Genomic DNA, 16,727 nt, shown 5'->3' with positions numbered 1-16,727 from the left:
TGGACAGAGGAAACTGAAGGAAAATTAGAATTGAGCAGCTCTGTCTTCTGTCTCTGTTGTCAGATATCCTAGGTAGTGGTCCTATCATTTCTTTGGGTCTCCCTTGAAATATACCCCACCCCCCAAACCCTCTCAACAACTTTTGGTGTCCTTAGCTTCCATCACCAGTCTCAGGTCATTTTGAGCTTTAGCATTCTTAATATGGTCTTTGCAAGACTGTGCCATGGTCTTATTTTTATCCTGTTACTTGCCCTCTTTCTATATGCAGTGGGGGAAGTGTCAACTGAAGGCCCACCCTTAGGGCATGTGCAATGACTTCTGCTGGCCCCCCGACTGTGTGGTGAAGCTCGGTGAGACTGCTCCAGAAAGAGCCCAATACTACGGAATGGAGGGCTCGTGCTCACCCTTTTGGAGCATATGCAGATATTCTGTGACTATTTCCAATCTGCTCACCATATAGAGAAGAAGTGGACTTTTAATTGGTTGCTAAGCCAGTAACTAATGCTGAACGCTCATTCAGGTGGCCAAAGGAATCTGCTTCTCTTCGCCTGAAGGCTTGTGGCAGTGCTTGCCTCCTTACCTGAATATGGCATGTTGTCTGGTCATTTCAGTCATGTCTGACCCTCTGTGACCCCATTTGGGGTTTTCTTGGCAGAGACACTGGAGTGGTTTGCCATTTCCTTCTCCAGCTCATTTTACAAATGAGGAAACTAAGGCAAACAGGGTTCAGTGACTTGCCCAGGGTCCCACAGCTAGGTAATGTCTGAGGTTGGAATTGAACTCAGGAAGATAGCCTTCCCTGACTCCAGCCCTGTCACTCTATCTACTACACTACCACCTAATACATAGCCCAGAAAGACCACCACACGTATAAGCCCCAGAGATCCTTAATGCAACTCCCACTGGCACTGGTAAATCCGGTTCCCCAAGAGCATGGTAGTCACAAGGTTCTGGGGGTACTCCTAACAGGTAGTGAGGTTCTTCTGATGCTCTTGGTTAATCTCTTTCCTGGTGTGTTCCCACCAATATTGTCAGAGATTCACATCCCAGTTTCAGTTAACCAATTAACAATAATTAGGCATTTCAAAGGGATATTGTCTAAGAAGATATAGCAGTGATAAAAGCATTAACATTCTCTCCCTCCCATATCTGGGGGACACACCCTTCTCTATATCACCTAAGTCCCCGAAGAGACTAATCTCCAACCTAAAGCAGTCACTTGCCACTAAGTTCACTTCCTAATTCATCATTGCCAGTGGAAGAGGAGTCACACCCTCTGGGCTGGGCTGGTTCAGTTGCCAGCACACTGGTGTGGACTTCCATCCCTGGACTACAGGGGACTCACTCTTCAGGTCTTTCTTTCTTTCTCTCTTTCTTTCTTCCTTCCCTTTTTTCTGGAAATTGCAGCTAAGTGATTTGCCCAGGGTCACACAGGTAGTAAGTGTCTGAGGCTAGATTTGAACTCAGGTCCTCCTGACTCCAGGGCCTGTGCTCTACCCACTGCAATGCCACCGAGCTGCCCCTCTTCAGACCTTTCAGATGTCACAAGACCACAGACTAGTCCAGTGATCTCTAATAGTCCAGTCCATCTCTAATACTCCTTCCCCCAAGGCATCGAAGACTAGACATAAGCAAGTCATGAGAAATGCCACAGCAACTGAGCAGGGCTTAGAGGGGACCTGGGTTTAGGTCTAGAACCCATCTCTCTTTTTTTTTTTTGCTTTTTGCTAGGCGATTGGGGTTTAGTGACTTGCCCAGGGTCACACAGGTAGTGAGAGTTATGTGTCTGAGACTGGATTTGAACTCAGGTCCTCCTGACTCCAGGGTCAGTGCTCTATCCACTGCGCCACCTAGCTGCCCCTAGAACCCGTCTCTTACTAGCCTTGAGACTCCAGGCAAGTCACTTTCTTGCCTCACCTGGCTTCAGTTTCCCCATCTGTAATATGGGGATAATCAGACTTGCTTACCTAACCTAACAGGAGGAATGTGAATGAAGCTTCCGTAGCTCCAAAGCAGGAGCTGCTCCTATGTAAGTGTTGCTAACTGGTGAAGAGATGGAAAGGAATGTTGCTCCCCTCCCCCAAGGGCTTTGAGGGCCTGCCCAGTCAAAAAAAAAAAAGTCAAGTGCAAAGGAGAGATTGTCACAGAATGAGAGGTAATGTGGTTTGCTAAGAAACTGACATTGGTGAGGCACTCTAAAGTTTGCAAAGTGATTTTTACATCTATTATCTTTTTTGGAGTCTCGCAACAGGTTTGGGAGGCAGAGACCACTGTTATTATTCCTATTTTACAGATGAAGAAACTGAGGCTCGATTTCAAGTAAAGTGACTTGCCCAGGAAGCGTCAGAGGTAGGATTCAAATCCAGGTCTCCCTGACCCCAAAGCCTGCTTGGTTGTTTCTCTAAAGCAGGGACAAGCCCTGACCAGATGAGTCAGGAGACCTGGCTTCTATCTAGGTCCAACTCTTCCCCTAAGCAGCCATCTGTGAGGCTCTGGGCAAGCCACAATGTCCCAAGGCCTCAGTTTCCTCCCCTGCCCCTCTCCTCACTTGGAGAAAGCTAGGTAGCTCAATGGCTAGAATGCTGGGCTTGCAGTCAGGAAGCTATGAGTTCAAATCCAGCCCCAGACACTGGCAGCTGTTCCCCTGGGGAAGTCATTTGATCTGTTTGCCTCAGTTTCCTCATCTGTAAAATGGGGACAATAACAGCACCTCCCTCCCATGGTTGTTCTGAGGTTCAAATGAGACAGTAATTATAAAGTGCTCAGCACATAGTAGGTGCTATAGAAACATAAGTGATCATTATTATTACTATTACTATTCTCTCTTTCTGGGTATGTCTGTCTCCATCTCTCTCTCCTTTCCCACCTCTTCCCTTTTTCTTGCCTTTTTCTCCATCTCACTCTGTCTTTGTCTTTCTTACTGTTTCTCTGTCTGTCTCCCTTTCTTTTCCTCTGTTTCTCAGCTTCTCCCTTTGTAATAAGGTGTGGCTTAGTAGAATTGTTTTAACATTCTTTTATTCCAAGTCCTGGCCCCCCGGTTCTTCATCTTGTTCTTTTTTTTTTTTTTGGCAATTGGGGTTAAGTGACTTGCCCAGGGTCACACAGGTAGTAAGTATCTGGGGCTGGATTTGAACTCAGGTCCTCCTGACTTCAGGGCCAGTGCTCTATCCACTGCGCCACCTAAATGCCCCATCTTCATCTTCTAATGAAGGGGTTGGACAAGATGGCATCTTCCTCATTTTACAGATGAGGAAACTGAGGTAAACTGAGATCAAGACTTGCCCAGAGTCACAGCCGCCAGCGTCTGAGGCAGGCCCAGAGCCACCTGGCTTGCCAATCCAGGCTCTCATAAACCAATGTGAGCGACAGGATCAGAAACCCAGATTCTTGGAGTAACAGGGATCTTAGGGGTCCTCAAGTCCAGCTTAGATCTTGCTCAAACAAGGACCCCTCTATAACGCCCACAGCAATGGGCATGGAGCCTCTGCTTGGAGCTCTCCAGGGACGGGGAGTTCATTACCTCCTGAGGCAGGAAGTTAGTCTAAATCTGACTCTTTGCTGTTTGTTTGGTTCCTGGGCCTCAACAGTATACCACAGCCCCACCCAGGAAATACCAATCGAGGTCTACTGAGACACACAGAGACATTTGACTGAGATATCTCGGAGACAGAGATATTCCAGGTATAGAAATAGAGAAGACTCAGAGATAGAGACATTTAAGGAGAAGACAGACATAGAAGGGTTATTGACAATTTTGGGAGAGAGATGTTGAGGGCAGTGTCAAAGACACTTCAGGGACAGACAGTGGAAGAGACTTTGCCCCCTCCCAGACTGCTGATCTGAGGCAGATTCAGAGACACCACCTCGGACTTCATCTGCACCAACCCAATCAATTCTCCCCTTTGATGAGGATGTGCTAAGCACACCAGAGGCTGGTTTGGGGGCCTTGGAGAACAGGGCTGGAGAGCTGTTCTTGCCCCAGGATTGAAGCAGGAAAGGACACAGGAAGGAGAGCTCAATCCAAGCCTGCCCCATCCTGTATCTCCCTGGGCAGGCCTCCCTGGCCTAAACCTTGTCCTGCTTGTATCCTCCAAATGCCCCCCGGGGGGACAGGGCCTCCTCTCCCCACCAGGGCCATGGTCAGCTATGCCTAACCCCGTGGAGGCAGCAGGCTCCATATCTGCCTGGGGAGAAGATAACATTCCCAGAGATTCCTCCAGTCCTTTAGACCGAGACACAAGCCAGCATGGGGACCATCTGTCTCCTGGCGGCTGATTGGCCTAATCACCATTCTGAACATCTAAAGGGCTGGCCTGGGGAGGACAGAGTTCAAGTTCAGCTCAGTGTAAGGAACTAGCAGAATTTTGGGGTCTTAAAGTGAGCTTCCTTCAAGAGGCAGTGCAGGGCTGGAGGGAGGGAGAGAATTTCGAACTCAGAATTTTTAAAAAAATATCAAGAAAATATTTTTTAAAATTTGTAAAGTTGAAAAAACCAGGTAGTGAGCTCCCCATCATGGGACACAGCCAAGCAAAGGCTGGATGACCTTCTCTTTAGGGAGGTCTTAGAGAGGTTTGGCTGCACTGGGAGGGATCTGAATTCTAGTCTCTTGGGTCTGGGATTCTTGGAGTGAGGATGTGGGGGGATGGTGGACTTCCTATACCGTGAAGCATTTCCAGGGCTCCTCCAGCCTTCAGAGAGGGAAGAGGCTGGGGAGGCCAAGAAAGAGGGTGGAGAAGGGAGCCCGGGGGCAAAGGGCAGGAGCCTTGTCCCTAAAACAAGGACGTCAGATAAGGTAGCGCTTGAGGTCTCTTCTAACCCATCAAGAAACATTTTTTAAGGGTTTATGATGAGCCAGGTATGAGGGTTCAAAGAGCAAACAACCCACGACACTCCCGCCCTCACGGAGCCTCCATTCTAATGGGGAGACAACACAAGACATATAGGGGGCAGAGAGGAGGTAGTGGTAGCGGGGCTGGCACTAATGGCTTGTGCAAGGGTCACAAAGGAAGCCAGACAGTCTCGGGGGTGGAGATCAGGAGGGCGAGGAGTCCAGGCAGGGGGCACAGCCAGCACAAAGGTTTGGACATGGGAGATAGGCAAAGCACAAGAGCAACCTGGGCCAGAATGGCAGGATGTGTCTGCTCTTGGGATCTAGAACCCTTCCACCCTTTGTTGTTTGGTCATTTCAGTTGTGTCTGATTCTTGTTTTTCTTGGCTAGGATACTAGAGCGGTTTGCCATTTCCTTCTCCAGCTCATTTTACAGACGAGGAAACTGAGGCAAACAGGGTGAAGTGACTTGCCCAGGGTCACACAGCTAGGAAGTGTCTGAGGCCGGATTTGAACTCAGGAAGATGAGTCTTCCTGACTCCAGGCCCTGTACTCTATGCCCTATGGGGCCACCTAGGCTCCTACCAGAGCTCTATGGTTTCGCCTGGTCTCCTGCCATCTTCCCATCCGCCAAAATCCAAGCCCATTAAGTCCCACTGGCAGGCCACAACTGAGGGCCCGGAAACCCACAGGGTGTATCCTACTGCCCCCCACCAACCATCAATTAATATTAACGAGGGGTGGAACCCCAACTGGAGCATGTCCAGAAGTAGGGCAACTAACCACAGGTCCATGAGCAGCCACCATTCCTTAGTGATCTTCCCAAGCCCCTCCCCAGGTCCCAAGACTTGCTTGGAGATCCCTGGGAGGTAGGCCCCGCCCTCTTCTCAACCTCACGCTTTAAAGGGCCTCCCCCCCCCCAGGCCCCAGAGCAGCCCCAATGGCCGTTCAGAGGGTGACCATCCAGCTGGTGGAGGAAGACGATGGAGATTCCTGCGGTCCTGTGTGCTTCAGGGGTCAGTGTTACCGGTCCCTCCAGGAAAGCTGCCTGCAGGCAGGGGCCCTTTTCCTGGACCCCTGCTTCCCTGCTGGGCCTGCCACCCTGGGTTATGACCAGTTGGGGCCCAACTCAGAGAAGGCCAAGGGCGTGGAGTGGCTGAGACCTCATGTGAGTCAGGGAGCCCTGAAGGGTGAAAGGGGGAGCTTGGGCCCTAAGGGTGAGGGGTGTGCACTGGAAGGCTGGATCCCAGAGCTGATTGGGGGCTGGGGGCCTGGATGAGGCCCTGGGGGTCTGGAGGACTAGACGCCCTGGCCCCTGAGCCGGGTTCCTGATGGGGGCAGAATGTGGGGTCAACAGGCCTAGGCCTTCGGGGGGCTGGGTCCTGGCCAGCCCAGGGACTCTTCTCCCCATCCCTGCCCCCTCAGGTTTCCTGGGGGCCCCACATTTCCTGAAGGCAGCATCAGGAAGCCCTTTCATCCTGGGGAGGGTGGCAGCATCTGTCATTAGTCCCAAGAGAAGGCTTCAGGCCTCAGGCTCCTGGCTAAGGAGACCTCAGCATCTGGCTGCAGAGGGGAAGCATCTGTGGAGTGGGACCTCCAGGCCTCGCTCTGGGCTGACGGTCCCCCTCTGCCCCTCAGGAGTTTTGTCAGAATCCCCAGTTCATCTGTGAAGACATGGATCGGACGGATGTGTGTCAGGGCAGCCTGGGTGAGCCTTTCCACCCTTGCCCCCCAGACCCCTCCTCACCCCCCCAAATTCCGCCTGCCTGCAAGTCTCTCCCAGGGCTCACTGTCGTCATGACCCTCTCCTGTCTACCTCATTCCTGCCCACCCTGGCTGCGGCGGCGTCCCTCACCCTGTACCCCCATCCCCCGACTCCTCCTGCACCCCCCCAGGTAACTGCTGGTTCCTGGCTGCGGCGGCCTCTCTCACCCTGTACCCCCATCCCCAGACTCCTCCTGCCCCCTCCCAGGTAACTGCTGGTTCCTGGCTGCAGCGGCCTCCCTCACCCTGTACCCCCGCCTCCTCTATCGGGTGGTGCCCCCCAGCCAGAGCTTCCAGTGGGGCTATGCAGGAATCTTCCACTTCCAGGTAAGGAGAGAGGGGGGCAAGGGGCAGAAACAGCATCAGCCGATCCACAAGGAAATGATTTACCTAGTATTTAACTATGTAAAATGTAGGTATAGGTAAATATATGTAAAACAGACTTACTAGCTTCTCTATGAGGAGGTTGTAACAATTCCCCTAGTTTAGGCCCCAGTGTCTGGGGCTGGGGCAGGGCAGGATAAGAGGCTTGGGTGGGCCAGGGAAGGGGCTGGGGGGCAGTCGTTGGCCACCCCCTCCCCGGCCCTCTCTCCTCCATAGCTATGGCAGTTCGGTCGCTGGGTAGATGTGGTGGTGGACGACAGGCTGCCTGTGCGAGATGGGAAGCTGCTTTTCGTCCGGTCAGCCCAGAGAGCCGAGTTCTGGGCCCCGCTGCTCGAGAAGGCCTATGCCAAGTAAGGAATGTCTCCCCACCACCCTGAAGTGCCTTGCTGACCATCAGGGACTTGACCTGAGCCTCAGAAGCTCCCAGGGATAATATATGGACAGAGCTTCGTAAATCTGCTCTGTAAAAGTCTCAGAGACTTCAAAAACCCCAGTGGCCCAAGCCTGACTATCTCTGATTCTCAGAGACCCCAAGAGGCCTTCTGGTGACCCTTGTTGAACCTCAGAAATCTCAAGGAACCTTCAGGATCTATCCCCTAGGCTTTGAGAGCCCAGAGCCTCTTCCTGAGACACACCTGGGTACAATCTCTGACCCTTGGAGGCCTCAGACACCCCCACGCACCACAGGACTCCTGGGACTATGGGGGATCCATCCCTAAGTATCAAAGTTCCCCACTCCCACCCCAGCCCCAGATTCACCTAACTCATCCTCTCTCTAAAATCCTCTCTCTGTTTGTCCTTCTCCACCCCCCTCTAGGGGAGGGGAGGGGGGCTGCCTTGGTTTTCCCACAGGCTCCATGGCTCCTATGAGGTGATGCGAGGTGGTCACATGAATGAGGCCTTTGTGGACTTCACAGGCGGTGTGGGGGAGGTCCTGTACCTACAGCCAGACACTCCTGTTTTCTTCTCTGCTATCCGGCATGCCCTGACCAAGGAATCCCTCGTGGGGGCCACTGCCCTGGTGAGCCTCCCAGGCCCTGGAAAAGGCAGATCTGAGTCTGCGCACACGCGCACACACGCACACACACACCTCCTCTCGGTCTTATGCGTCTCTGCTATGGCATCCCCTGCATGTGCTCTCCTCTCTCCCATGTCTGTCCCCCAAATCTGACATCCTTTCTCTATCCGCTTATTCTCATGTTTCATGTTCCCATGTGTCTACTTGGCTGCATTTCTTGTGGGTCTCCCTCATGTGTGTGTGTGCGTGCGCGCGAGCATATGCCAAACATCTTTCCCATTCATACCCCTGAGCATCTCCTTGCCATTTGAGCAGCCCACACATGTCCCCTGCGGATTATTCCCGTGGTCGATCCCAATCGGTGGCCCATGTGTCTCCCCAAATATCTCCTTTTCCCTTGTTTAGGGCCCTGGACCACTGGGCCACACTGTCTCTGTTTACAGTCCCACACCCTTATTTGTGTTGCCATGTCTGTGTCCACATATGCACGTCTCCCCACCATGGGTGGCACTGCTTGTGTGGCCCATGGATACAAGGGATCCGTCCCCTTCTCCTCCCATGTATGTGTCCCCCTTCTCCACCTCCTTCCCTGGACACGACTTGGATGCATTCACGTTTCCTGTGCTAAACCTATGCTCCTGCGTGTTCTCCCATGTCCCCATATGGCCAGAGTGACCGGGGTGAGTACACGACGGAGGAGGGGCTGGTGAGAGGTCATGCATACTCCGTCACAGGGACCCACAAGGTGAGTGTACTGGCACTGAGGGTCTGGGACGAGGCCACTTTGGCCTGGCCCTCACCCCAAGGGGACCTTTCCTGTTTCCTCAGATGTCCCTGGGATTCATCAAAGTCAAGCTCTTACGACTTCGCAACCCTTGGGGCCGCGTGGAATGGAGTGGGGCGTGGAGTGACAGGTGAGGGACATGGGAGAGAGACCCCACAAGCCCATGAAACTGACAGCTAGACCTGGGGCTGGGAAGCTATCCCGCCCCCACTCTTCTGCCTGCCTCCCACACAGCTGCCCCCGATGGGCTGCTCTCCCTGAAGAATGGCGTGATGCTCTGCTGGTGAAGAAGGAGGATGGAGAATTCTGGTGAGAGACGAGATCATCCCCCAACCCCACCCCAGGGACCCCCATACCCATGCCGAGGCTCCCCGATGCCAACTCCTGGCCGGGGGGACTCCTGCCCCAGGGGGTGATGGAGAAGGACCTGATAAGGCGTTCTTGGCAGCAATGGCTACGTTGGGGCTGAGGGGTCAGAGAACGGATTAGGAAGCTAGTGATGGAGCCGTATAGGACAGAAGACCGGACCACAGGGAGACAATGACGGGGAAGGAGTGGAGATAGTGAGGATGGAAAAGGACAGAGAGGGAATAGGGGATAGACAGTACAGCCTGGGAGGGAGGAGAAGCAGAGAAGGGATGGTGGGGGCAGTGGGAGGAGGAGACACTGGGAGAAGGAAGAGTAGGGGGATCAGAGGACAAACGGGGTGGGGGGCAGAGAGCCTAGTGGGGATATAAGACACACTAGACACGGGGAAGTCAGGGTGGCCCAGGGGACCATCTTGGAAGACCAGGGGCTAAAAGGTCGTGGGGTCTCTCCCTCCCAGGATGGAGCTGGATGACTTCCTGAAGTACTTTGACACAGTCCAGATCTGTTCACTGAGCCCCGAGGTGCTGGGTCCTCAGCCCAAGGGGGGCGGCTGGCACGTCCACACCTTCCAGGGCCGTTGGGTGCGAGGCTTCAATGCTGGTGGCGGCCAGCCAGGCAGCGGTGAGGCCCCGAGTATAGGGAGGATAGCCCATGGGACAGGGGAGGGAAGTCTGGGCTGGGAGAGACCAAGAGCGCGACCTCTCCCTTTCACCCCCCAAACAGAGACCTTTTGGACAAACCCCCAGTTCCAGCTGACGCTTCAGGACCCGGATGAGGAAGAAGCAGAGGACGACGAGAGGGGGCTGGGTGGTGGCTGCGGGGCTAGAGGGGCCTGGCCTGGAAGGGGTGGCAAGCATCCGAAGTGCACTGTGCTCCTCTCCCTGATCCAGAGAAATCGGAGGCAGCTTCGAGCCCGGGGTGTCACCTACCTCACTGTGGGCTTTCACGTTTTCAGGGTGCGGGCAAAGAGGTTGGGGGAGGACAGAGGAGAGTGGGGAGGAGTCATAGGGGCTCGGGAGGACCGAAGCAAGCAGAGGGAGAATTGGGGAGACGTGCAGAAAGAACTGGGAGGACAGAGAAGAAAGAAGAGACAAGGGGAGGCAGGCACATAGTGGGAGACACTATGGACTCTGGGGGGAGAGGGAAGAGGGAAAGGTCAGGGCCTGAGGTCAGCCCTGACTGCATATCTGTTTTCTATCCTACAGATTCCTGAAGAGGTAACGGATACTGAAAATAAGCCTCCTGTCAGCATGCCCCTCACCCCCCAGACCCTCTCTGCAGGCATTTGGGGCAGGACTTTTAGGGTGGGGTGGTCTAGGGGTGGCTTTGGGGAAGCCTCATGCCCCCTCACCTCCACCTCCCCCAGCTCTTAGGCCTGCAGGACTCCCCCCGGCGCCGGGAGCTCCTGGCTGGCCTTCTTCGGGCTGACCGGTCCCCATTCTGCATCCGCCGAGACGTTAGCCGCCGCTGCCACCTGGCACCAGGACATTACTTGGTCGTACCGAGCACTGCCCATGCCGGAGAGGAGTCTGACTTCACGCTCCGCATCTTCACAGAGCATCAGCACGCCGCCACGTGAGCCTCCCTGTCATCCCCAGCCCTGGTCAGAAGTCCTGCGCTGACACCCACGTCCAGACACCCCCGGGGGCTGCAGGCGGTGCACAGCCCCGAGTTCAGTTTCTGGGTGACCTTGGACAAGTGTCATGACTTCTCTGAGCCTCTATTTCCTCATCTGCAAAATGAGCGGGGATTGGCCAGGAGCTCTCTAAGGTCCCATATAACAATCTCATTTCAGTTCAAATAGTCAGGCCCCCCCATGGGCCGGCATGATGGTAAACATCAGTATCACTGGACCCCAGGCCTGGAGCTGGAGGGCCTCAAAGCCCGTCTGGCCCTAACCCCCCCCCCCGCCCCCATTTGATAGGTAAGAATAACGACTTGCTCCCCACCCGCAGAGCAAGCTATCCAGCACTCTTCCCCAGGCACGGTCTCTACCATCACAGATATCACAGAACTAGGCGGAAGCCAAGCCGACCCAGATCAGAGGTCCCAGCCATGACCCCTTCCCAAACTGGGTGTCCCCCTCTCCCAGCTTGGGGAAGTTGGGGTTCCTTGGGAAGGTTTGCCACGTCCTCTCTCCTTCTTTCTCTCCCAGAGAAATAGACAACGCCGTCAGTGCTGACCTGCAGGTGCTCACGGTGAGACAAGGTCCAGGGAGGAGGAATGGTCAGGATGGTGTGGGGACGGCTTTGGTTAGTGACGGAGCCTTCTCTCCTTCAGACTCCCTCTGCACCGCTGGAGTTTGAAATGGAACAGCTGTTTCAAGAACTGGCTGGAGAGGTGAGGGGGCCGAAGGAAGAAGGGAAAGCATTTCTGATTTGAAATAGAGTCAAGGGAGAGACGGAGGGGCGAGGAAATGCAGGTAACTTTTGACGGAGTCGGGGAGGAAGATAGGACAGGAAGGGCTCAGGATGTCATGGGACAAACGGCTGGAGGAGGCAGGGCCACGTGTGGCCCTCTAAGTCCTCAAGTGGGGCCCTTTGGCTGAATCCAAACAAAGTTTGGCCTCGAGGTTCCCTCCTGAGCCCTCTCATTTTCCTTGCCTTCTTTGCCCAGGAAGACGAGATCAGTGCTGACCAGCTGCAGACCTTACTCAGCATAGCTCTAGAGCCTGGAGATTGGGGTGAGTCCTGGGCTAAGGAAACAGAAGAGTCAGGGGTGGGTGGTGACCCAGAAAAAGCACTGGATTGGGGTCAGAAGACCTGGGTGCAAATCCAGCCTGAATGACCTTGGGCAAGTCATAGCTGTAGAGACGCAAAGTACAAGTTGGCTACCCTGCTAGCAAGGACTTTTGGAAAGAATGGGGTACAAGTGATACAAAGAGGATACGAAGAAGGATGCAGGGGTGACCCCCTACCCTGACTCAGGAGGTCGGAGGGGAGAAGACTGACCTAGAAGGGAAGGAAGATGGGGCAGCAGAAGTCAGGAAGAGGCTACTTGCCTTCCCATGAGCAAGGTCAAACAGCAAAGGAGAGGAAGGAGACAAGCTGTGGCCATTGGTGACGTCTTGCTAAGGAAACTGAGGCAGGCAGTAGAAGGGCCTGCTGCTCGGAGGAGCTTGGCTATGCCAAACCTGAGGAGCACCGTCCCCTCTTGGCGATTCTGGGGGGGGGGTCCCAAGGACAAAGGAGCTCAGAAATCCCAGCGGGGATTACAATGTCCTGGCCAAGAAACTGAAGCCCTCGGAAACACAATTCTGCTTAAGTCACTGTTGACTGACTGAAGGTGAGAATGTTTCAGAAAAGTCTGATCAGGCACAGGAATCCCCTTGAGAATGAATGGATTTGGATTTCTGGACCATGGCTTAAAATACAAAGATGATGGCTACTTGACCAGGGGTGAAGTGCACCCAATGATAAACTAGATTTGCCTGGAGCAGGAGGCCCTCAAGTTGAAAACGGTGGGAGAGGAAAACAACTGCCTAGCTGTAGCTGACAAGTCAGATATCACAGGATTAACAAAGACTGGGTGGGGAAAGGGGATACGAATAGAGCACCCACCACATGCCAGGCACTGTGCTAAGCACTTTTCTGCCAATATCATCTCTGATGATCACAACGGCTCTGTTCTACCCACAGGGCCACCTAGGTGCCCCATAATTCACAAGGGTCATGCCCAGTCTAATTAAAACTGTTTCGGTTCTACATACATACACACAGAAAAATATGGGTGATAGCCAGGGTGTAGAGACGTAGGCTACATGCCAATTAGGTTGATGCCAACTTGGGAGGCCCTGGTGGTGTGTTCCACTAAACTACCCTTGGCCTTGGGCTGTTCTTTGCTCTGGTCCCCTCCGACACAAATCTGGAAGAGATGCAGCATGCTGCATGCCAGAAGACATCTTGGTGGGCAAGAATGGTGGGTTGCCTTCAACAAGATGAAACTTAGGAATCTGTCATCACGTGTGAAAGTATCGGATCGGGGAGGCCTGACTTGACAATGTCTACGCAGAAGATGTGGTTTTACTGGACCGAAAACCCAGTTGTGAAGTGAGGCATGGGGATCCTACTGGTGAATATGGTCATCAGTCTGCTAGTACAAGCCTAGTGTTTACAACAGGGAGGTGATAGCCACCACTATCTACTGGGCTGTTACAAGACCATTCAGCTAGGTGGCACAGTTTACAATGACAGGCCTGGAATCAAGAGGACTTGAGTTCAAATCCTGCCTTAGACTCGGTCTAGCTGCATGACCTTGGGCAAGTCACTTAACTTGTCTGCATGTTTCATCTGTAAAATGGGGATAACAGCATCTTCTACCAAATGAGATATTTGTAAAGTGCTTAGCACGATGCCTGGCACACAGTAGGCACTACATAAATGCCTGCTTCCTTCCCTTCCCCTATTATGTTCAGTTGTGAGCTCAATATTTTAGGAAGGGCAGCCACGATCGTGAACGCACAGACCCAACACTGCTAGAGCACTGTGGAGACAACTGGGGATTCTTGTCCAGAGATGAGCCTCAAGGAGGCCATGAGAGCAATGCCACGGGGAAAGGGACTCCGATCGTTCTGCTCGACAACAGGTGGAGGGTGTCGAGAGGCAAGGCCAAGCCGGCCGTGAGGGACAACTTCTAGACGGCCCCAAAGTGCAGGGCACTGCCTAGGGAGGGGGTGGCATCTTCCTTACTGGGAGAATGCATGTGGACACAAAGATAGGGACACTGCAGGGGGAATTCTGCCAGATGAAACCTACGGATCCTCCCAGCTCAGATCCAGTGAAGTCATCCCCCTTTCCCAGGCCCCAAGGGACTGGATCAGATGATCTCCAAAGTTCCATCCAGTTCTAAACCCTGAGTCCCCCAAACCAACTTTGGCGGGGTACCAGAGATAGAACGTCGGCCTTGGGGCAAGCGGCGGACTCCCCTGGCTTGAGTTAGGCCCTAGACCATTCAGAGCCCTGTCTTCAGCTCAGCGTCATTCACAAGGCTCAAATGGTATTGCAGTTTCCTGGGGTTCCACCAATGGGCCCCTTGTCCCCGTAAGACTTCCTTCAAACCACAGAACAAGACCTGAAGACTAAGGTTTAGTGGGTCCTCTTTCAGCCAGCCCCTGGACTCACCCCCCTGGAGAGATCGGGCTCCGGACCTGCGAACATCTGATACGCTGTTTTGGAGTATCCTTATGAAACTTCTTGTTACTGGGGAGGGAGGGGGCGCTGCCAAGCAGCAGAGGGCTTTCTGGGGATGGGGGAAGGATAACCGGTTCCCTCTCTCCACAATTCCCTGAACCGTCCTGCAGCAAGGAGGGCACTGTTTGACACTGTCGGAGTTTCAGCAGCTGTGGTATCGATTCCAAGGGTGGCAGGTAAGACCAGTACTGAGGGAAAAGGGTGCCAGTCTTTCTGGAATGGCACTGAGGAAAGAGATGGGCCATCTCCACCCCTGGCAGGAGGGGAGAGGGTGCTCTGCACCCCGGGGCAGAATGGCTGCGAGGTCTGATGGATAACCTCTTCTCCCACCAAGGCCACATTCAACAGGTTTGATGCTGACAAATCTGGGACCATGAATTCTCATGAGCTGAGGCTGGCGCTCAACTCAGCAGGTACACACGGGCTAATTCTGGGAGGCAGATGGCACCCCCTATCCTTGCTGGAGATATCCTGGGCAGAGAACCCAACGAACCACTGGGTGAAGCCCAGGATGACTGCAAGAATCCCGATGGAATCGATGCCTCCCCTCCTCCTGCCCCCCTGGCATGGGTGACACCACAAGTGTTAATCCCAAACACCTAACTTGACTTAGTCCACAAGGATTCCCAAGGACACCCTGGAGAAGTGAGCTTCCTTTGCTTATCTGGCAAGCTTGTGGTATCCAGGACAAGGTGAAGGGGGGATACAGAAAACCTGATCGATCCTGACTGGGGTAGGGTAAAGGGCATCACACCTTACATGGGGAACTCTAGACAGGCCCGAGCGATTCACCATTGTCAGAAATATCACAACTACCACCCAACACCTGTACTACCAGCAATGCCTTTAGATGAAGAAAACAAGGCCTAACCAAGTTGTGACCATTCAGCTCTCACAGCTGGGACTAGACCAGGGGACCACAGACCCACTGTTAGTTCTCTTTGGATTTAATACTGAGAAGATTAAAAGTCTGTATAGTGTTCCAGGGTCACGAAGAGCCTCTCACAAGGCTCAGTCACATAGGGGCTCAGTGGCCAAGACAAGATTCACACCCAGGGCTCCTGATTTCACAGCTGTTTCTTTTTCCATCACACCCAGCTGAGAATCTAACATTTAGACCTTCAAACCTCCTTTTCTGGTTTCCATCCATGCTCATTTTAAGACCAGCAGAGCATCAGACAGGACAGCCAGCCGGGCAGACAGGCTAGTGCTGCTAACAAAGTTGGCTCTAAACCACACTGAAAAGATGGGATTTTGCTGCCTAGGGGTTCCTGAGAGGCCTGGGATCTAGCCCCCTCCCTGGGGAAGAAGGCTGGGGCTTAAGGGCGCTAACCCTCCTCTGCTGTGTATGCCCAGTGTATCTCAGCTGTGTACCAGCCTGGGGGCTGCTGGGACTGTCCTGTCTGGAGACCAGAGGAGCCCCAAGTGGAGCCAGGGCAGAACCCTAATGTCTAGACTGAGCAGGCTCTAATCAGTCATCCCCACCCTCCCGTGTGTAATAACAGAACCTGGGTCAGGGACTTCTACAGGCCACGAGGGCAAGCTGGACAAAGCTATCACTTCAGTTGCAGGCACCCCCCAGGCTCCTTAAACCACTCCTGGGGCCTCAGTTTCTTCAGGTCATTGGCTAGAAGGAACAAACAGGAAACTGGCTAATTGGTAAGAAGGTTCTGTCCTCCTGACCCCACAGGCTTCCAGCTTAACAACCAGCTGACCCAGCTGCTCACCAGCCGATACCGTGACAGTCGCCTTCGGGTTGACTTGGACCGCTTCGTGTCCTGCGTGGCCCAGCTCACCTGCCTCTTCCGTAAGTGAATCTGGGACAACCCACAGTAGAGAGTGGGTGGACTGGACTTGGGGGGGGGGGGGGCAGCACGCATGCACACACACAACTCTCTGTCTCACCCTCACCTCTCCCGTGACAGGTCACTGCAGCCAGCATCTCAGTGAGGGGGAAGAGCTCCTTTACATGACTAAGAGACAGGTGAGAGGGCCTGGGGTGGGTGACCCTGAAAGGTCACCAGGCACTGGGCCTCACTCCTACCCATTTTCTCTTACAGTGGACGGAGCTGGCCACTTTTTCCTAGAACCTTTTCTTCTTGGAAGGGGACAAGACACAGCGAGAGAGGGGCCACGGCCTACTTCAAGAGTGGGAACCCAAAAGGAAGGCCCCAGATCCGGACTTCCTCTCCCTTGTTAAAAAGACAACCGAGCAGGGAGGGAGTGGGAGGGCAGGCTGTAGCCAATGGTGTTACCCAGGACAAGCGTCCAGCCTTGGGGACTTTCTGAAATGCTCCAAGTTCTACATGGCAAAGACGCAGAGCTCTCGGTGAGCTGGCTCTAATTAATTTTCCTTTCCTTGAAAACCTTTAGGCCTCTGACCTGGAGTCT

General features: G+C 53.8%; 1 protein-coding gene across 1 annotated transcript; it reads left to right on the top strand.

Annotated features, from left to right (window-relative positions):
• The first annotated feature begins 5,768 nt into the window (after positions 1–5,768).
• CAPN12 (calpain 12) lies at positions 5,769–16,543 on the top strand. Its single transcript, XM_027855547.1, is given in 22 exon segments — positions 5,769–5,996; positions 6,467–6,536; positions 6,801–6,919; positions 7,193–7,326; positions 7,799–7,997; positions 8,665–8,739; positions 8,823–8,908; positions 9,013–9,087; positions 9,605–9,783; positions 9,786–9,850; positions 9,852–10,103; positions 10,353–10,364; positions 10,514–10,722; positions 11,303–11,345; positions 11,428–11,487; positions 11,764–11,830; positions 14,251–14,321; positions 14,447–14,512; positions 14,671–14,749; positions 16,027–16,143; positions 16,262–16,320; positions 16,397–16,543. Coding segments are annotated over 22 exon segments (2,292 nt in total). The 3' UTR covers positions 16,424–16,543.
• The last annotated feature ends 184 nt before the right edge of the window (positions 16,544–16,727 follow it).

This window comes from Vombatus ursinus, unplaced genomic scaffold (assembly GCF_900497805.2).
Source record: "Vombatus ursinus unplaced genomic scaffold, bare-nosed wombat genome assembly UNPS02010822.1, whole genome shotgun sequence".
NCBI lineage: Eukaryota > Metazoa > Chordata > Mammalia > Diprotodontia > Vombatidae > Vombatus > Vombatus ursinus.
The sequence above is the reverse complement of the archived record's forward strand: the minus strand, read 5'-3'. Positions and strand labels throughout refer to the sequence as shown.